We start from the raw sequence: 6,000 nt of genomic DNA on the forward strand, positions 1-6,000 counted from the left end.
CCTTAATTTGAAATACTGACCAAAAGTAAGACAGCCCGTCAGTGGTAACAACCCATCTATTAAGCAACCTATTCTTTGTAATTCAAACAGCAGAATTTGCCAATGTTATAGCACGCCCATCAAGTAAATCAGTAGTTAAATCATTTTTATGGCGTAGTAGTGGTTCTACAGTGGTATGAAAACATTCCAAAAATTCATAAAGTGGGGAAGTTGCTAAACAAAAGCGACAGTAATTCTTGAAGAAGACGAAATAAGAAAAATTTCAAGCACAAGGTTACAACAAAACTTGTGCATTAAAAAATAATAATTAAGATGAATTTACGCATTCTAAAAAGTGAATTCTCATTTTTAAAAAACAGACTAAACAAGAACTTTATTTGAAGATAAAGAAATAAAAATTAAAACCACATTTTGAATGACAGAAGATAAGAGGACATAAAAAAAAAATAACGTACCATTCAAAGCAGAAAGAATAATCCTCTGCCTTCCTTCGAAGGGAAGGAAGTGGTGCACCTCGATAGCTTTTAGTCTGCCAGAATGACATATGATTGACAAGCCAGCCTCTTTAAAACACACCCATACAAGCAGCTTACAGATAACGGCATAAAATTCATAATACTGTGATTGTTAATATAATCAAGTCCAAACCCTTTTAATGGATCTACTTCACGGTAAAAAAAAAAAAAAAAAAAAAAAATCATGCCAGAAATCTTGTCTTTGTATATGACAAAGGTGGCTGAGAAATTTCTAGGGAATCTTTTTGTGTTTAATGGGTTAATATTCATGACTTTAGACTGACCTCCGTTTTGAAGCAAACGTAAGCGATAACTACGAATAGGAGGCGTCAAATATAAATCCATACGCCACTAATTTACGGTATGACATACCTGAGTATAGGAATGAGCCATTTATTGGTAAATAAGCCAATAAAGTGAGGCATAAACCATGTATTGGTGAATAAGCCAATAAAGTGGCCTTCCTTAACATTAAGAAGTACAATGTTTTAATTGGGTGTGTATCTTCCTTCTTTCGGGACCTGTAGCTACAATTCCCTCCCGCTAGAGCAACACACACACAAAGCTTCATTCCACCACTTATGAAACTTAGCATTATCGCAATCAGTGTAACGATCCTTCTCCAAACAGTTTAATGTTACACACTGAATCAAAAAATAATAATAAAAATACAGCAACAGAATTTAAACATTGTGTTTCATAAATAATATCAATTATTAAAAGGTTTCAGTAGGTATACACTGAACAAAGGGTTCTATTCTATATATATCACTGATTATTGGTGAGTGGGTGGATAAAAACCTTTGTCTTGAGCCTTGACATCGACAAGCTGTCAGTTCGGTAAAAATTAAATAAAATAATAATAATAATAATAAAAAGATTCCCATATTTAAAACCAAATGTAGCATAAATGTTGCAAGGCATTTCTAGCTGCAGATATGTAATGCGGTTGTCAAAAATAAATAAATAATAATAAAACTAACTGGCAGATGATTTTTTATCATCAATATAATACCAGCAACATGCTTAAGAAGTCCATGGTACTAATGTACTATAAGTCATCAATAATGGACAGGATCAACATAAGAATAAAAAATAAATATTTTTAAAAAAAAGTCACTTTAAATTGCCTGAAATGTGAAGTTATTATTCCAACCAATATAGAAATAAAGGAATAAATATATCTCTCAATTTTTTCTATGAACTCTTTACATGTTACTGGTATTATACTGTCAACAAAAAGTCAGTTTCCATCATAAATTGTCTGTGTTAAAAAAAAAAATTAATTTAAGGGATTAGTTTTCACCAAATGCATCATGTCTGACACGGAGGTGTTGACTTATGGAATGATAATTTTAAAGATATTTAATCCCTTAAATTCAATTTTAACACAGATAATTTATGGTGGAAACTGACATTTTGGAGAACGTAACGTGTTTATCCTATCAAATCGTTGTTGCCTTGTCCCACTTGTGCAACATGCAAACTGATATCATGAGGAATTACGTGACCCATTTAGAAATATCAGCGATCATACAATAACTTACAAAGACTTTCTATTAGACGAGCTGATTTTGGTTATAACAACGAGTTCTGGAATAGCCAAAAAATATGTTATTGCAGTCAGAGATTCGAGTCTCAGAGGAATCAAATGTGGATGATAATTAGTAGAAAAATGAACATCGGCAGGCTAAAGTATAAACATAATGAAATGCACAAACAAATCGAAAAGGACTTCTCGATTCTTCCAAAGAATGTATGGAAATTGAGTGAAATGTATGCAGATGAATGTGAATGTGTGTGCCTCTGAGGCAATTCTGAATAACCGAAGTTTATAACTATTTCATGAGTGTACAGATGGTAATATCTGATATTTTCTACAAGAGTAAGAACATTACAGTGTTCAAAGAAGTAGAAGTAACAATTATATCTCAAAATAGCTCAATACTATTTACGTCCTTCCGCTTCCGACAATTTTATTATCAAATACAAAGACAATTTCTTTCATCGAATTTAAGGAAATCGAAACAATTTGTTCTTTGAGCAGTGAAAAGTTTTCAAACCCAGCGGCGAAATGCTCTATCGAATTACTAAGGAGAAAGTAATTCAATCTTAGGGGAAAAAAAAGTCTTTGACTGATGTAATTTCATCTTTGTCTTAAACGTAAAATAAAATAAAAACACCGCAACGGCTAAATTATCGAAAACATTCGTCAGTGGTTTGTATCTCAAGTTACTTTGATGATCTACAGGTAAATTTATTTCAGGCAAAAGCGATCTAAATCATCCTTCCCATGTGGTTTTCTTTCGTTGCTAATTGACAGAAAATTATTTCCGAAGAATCTTTTGATCTGTACATGGAATTAATAATTACGTCGTGCACCAAGTACGCGATGTCAATCTTCCAAGTACGGTTTAATTCATTTAAAGAATAAGTTCCGCAAGTTCTACGAAGTTCTGATTTTTAACTCGCTGAATTTAAGGTCATTTGTGTAGCGATAGGAGCATCTGCAATTCATAATAAATTTTCTGGATTTTTTTTTGACCAATATGAATGACCAATTTCTTGGGTACAGTATGCCCTGCTAATTTCAGTTCCTTTATCCCTTTGGGAGCGTTAAAAATTTGTTGAGTCTCTAATCTAGGAGGGTTTAACATTTTATACAGCATTGTAATCAATGCTTACTTTTTCATAATTGATTATTAATTAATAAATGAAAAAAATTCATTCCTTTCTCGATTAATCTAATTCTATTTAGTAAGATCAACAATAAATCACGTTAGTCAGATGATCAGGACAAATGCAGCCAACTTAAGCGTTTAGTATGTGATAATTTTAGTAAAAAAGGTTTCTGTATTCAGTTCTTGTAGTTTGCATCTGTTAATGCATTAACTTTACTGACTATCTGATAATACTGTCTGAATAAAGCGAAGAGTGATGACCCTGACTCTTCCTTCTCCTCCTCCTAACCATTCCTGGGGAGCAAACCCTTCTCTTTTTAAGTTCATATTAGTGTTGCAGTATAGTCTAAGTAACTTAGTAGTTTCCGACCTTTGAACAAATGCCCACACCTAACAAAATGTTTTCGCATTTTCGCGAAGTAACAGCATCTGTCCACACATTCTTATTATTCACATATTCTAAACTGAGCACATTGTAAAATAAAACTGAGTGAACTTAAAATTAAGAAGCAAATTTCTTCAGGGAAAGGAAGAAAACTACCAATGTGTAACTCATCTCATAGATTACCAAACTGTATGAGTGAGTGGATATCGTCATTATAATCATGCACAAGCTTACCTGATCAATCTGGCTCTAAATACAACTTCTGTTTAATTGAAATGTGTTCCTTTTACCTAAGAAGGATACAGAGAAACGTTTCAAAATTCCTGAGAATAGAAGGGCTACAAAGAATGCAGTTCAAATTGCACCCCTATCATCGCAAATGACGCTCCCCACGAATTTTATACTAAATTATGTGACAAAATGTACTGGGTACTATTTTTAATAATTTTAAAAACTGAAAAACATATAACAGCGTAACTTAATTATCACTGGCCTAAAAGTTTATGAAATGTATATTATCTACATGACACGATCATATTTATATCACAAAAAATAAGCTACCTTTAATCTTATTGTAAAAATGAAGGTTACGTTTATTGTGATTAGCGTCATTCACCTAATTTGTTTTAAGAATTAAATACCGTACTAAATTCAAGGAAATGCCTCAAACGAGGGAAAAATTCTTAGCTCTGTCACCCCCTGCCTTAGAGATAAAAACTTCTTACAAAAGTTATTAATATTTACACGTAAAAACTCTCTTAATAACAGAAGCACTCAAATGCTATCCTCTCTTCGCACACAAAAATTAAACCATTTTTATAAGTATTTTTTATAAGTTACCTTCATTTAATTCTAGAATTAACAACAAAATTCGAACTGCCGGTTTTACTACGTTCAAATAATTTAAAAAATAATAAATAAATAAATAATAGCAGTAAGGTAAATCCTTTAAAGTTATAGCAAGCATGTGAATTATAAATAAATCCTGGGACATAAAAATAATCATGAGGCATGAAAACTACGAGACCTAATTTCTATTTACTTCCATTAGGTAATTAAAAAAATGCAGTAGGAATATGCACTAAAAATTTGGCTAGAAAATAATTTGTTTAATTTTCAGTGTTTTTTTTTTCTTTTGCGATAAAATACCAGCCTACTGCAAATGATAATAAAAATAATAATGAATAAATAACTATATATAACGAAACATAATAATCCAGGATAGCAACATATCTGACGCGTGCTTCTGTTATACAGATGGCCTTTTAATACTCCTCCTCCCCTGCCGGAAACCAAAAAAAAAAACAATTAAAATTTGTCTCCGACTGAGCATCCGCTGGGCCTAACATTACCAATCCCTTAGTGATACTGACGGTCAAATATTAGCGTTTTATTACTAAGCGCCTACGGCTTTTATGAGACGCCAGAGCACGTTATTTATCGCACATGGTTCAATACAATCTCGAGAAGGCTGCGAATTCCCCTTTCATAACACATCGATTTCTAGTAAAAATTATTACGTTTCCATGTTCCCGTTCGGTGCCAAGGACACACGGTTATCCCAAGGATACAATTCTTCGACGATAAGTATATGTCAATAATGCATTTGAACACTAACCAGCTTAATAGTACATCCTGTTTCCATCCCACCTGTACGGTCCGTAACAACGGCACCCTAGCGCCTTATCCCTTGTTACGAACGTCAATGACGAGCCACACATATTGTACGAAGCTTGAATGTATTCGCAAACGCTAATATTTAAAGGGCTTCTAATATTTGTCCTTTAAGATAAAAATATATTCTCTTACCTCTTCCGGTTTCGGAGGTTGATGCCTGCAGAAGTGGGGGTGCTTATGGCAACGAACGGAATAAAATAAAGCCGATATCACGATTAAATTGAGCACATGCAACCACTTCCACTTCACGCCTGCCACCATCTTGACTCTGACAGTGAACAACTACGCACCCTAGTGACCACTGTTGTAGACTCGCTCGGTAAAAGAGTAGAAATGATGCTAGCGCGATCAGCCGACAAGTTCCGAGTTTCGCCGATAACCAACAATCGATTACTATGAATTAGCGAAGTTAAGTTTTGCGTGCTTCTTATTTAAAAATGTTCGTTTTCATTTATAGAACATAAAGAAATACCAACGTGTTCAAACGTGTATTTAACTAAGTCACTATCGTAATTTTAATAAATATAAATATGCCAGAAGAAGAAAAAAAAAAAAAAAAAAAAGGAATCAAAATAAAATAGTTACAAACACCGAAAGTGCATTTCCCTAAAATAAAAATGAAGTTACAAACTAAAACATACCAGAATGCGTTTAATTTATAGGAGACGAAAAATCCTTAATTCTTTAATAATAAACAGAGGGTTCATTTTGGTCAGGGAAGGGACTTATTTATGTTTGAATT

General features: G+C 33.0%; 1 protein-coding gene across 1 annotated transcript in view; it reads right to left on the reverse strand.

Moving 5' to 3' along the window:
• Nucleotides 1–5,519, reverse strand: part of Invadolysin (leishmanolysin-like peptidase, invadolysin) — a 658,154-nt gene extending 652,635 nt beyond the window's left edge. The window contains exon 1 of the mRNA XM_090405783.1: nucleotides 5,391–5,519. Within this exon, the coding sequence (XP_090261909.1) occupies nucleotides 5,391–5,519 (129 nt within the window). The remainder of the gene's footprint in view (nucleotides 1–5,390) is intronic.
• Nucleotides 5,520–6,000: the final 481 nt, after the last annotated feature.

The sequence above is a fragment of the Typopeltis vanoorti genome, chromosome 15 (assembly GCF_054136105.1).
Source record: "Typopeltis vanoorti isolate ZY-2024b chromosome 15, IOZ_Tvanoo_1.0, whole genome shotgun sequence".
In the NCBI taxonomy this organism is placed as follows: Eukaryota; Metazoa; Arthropoda; class Arachnida; order Uropygi; family Thelyphonidae; genus Typopeltis; species Typopeltis vanoorti.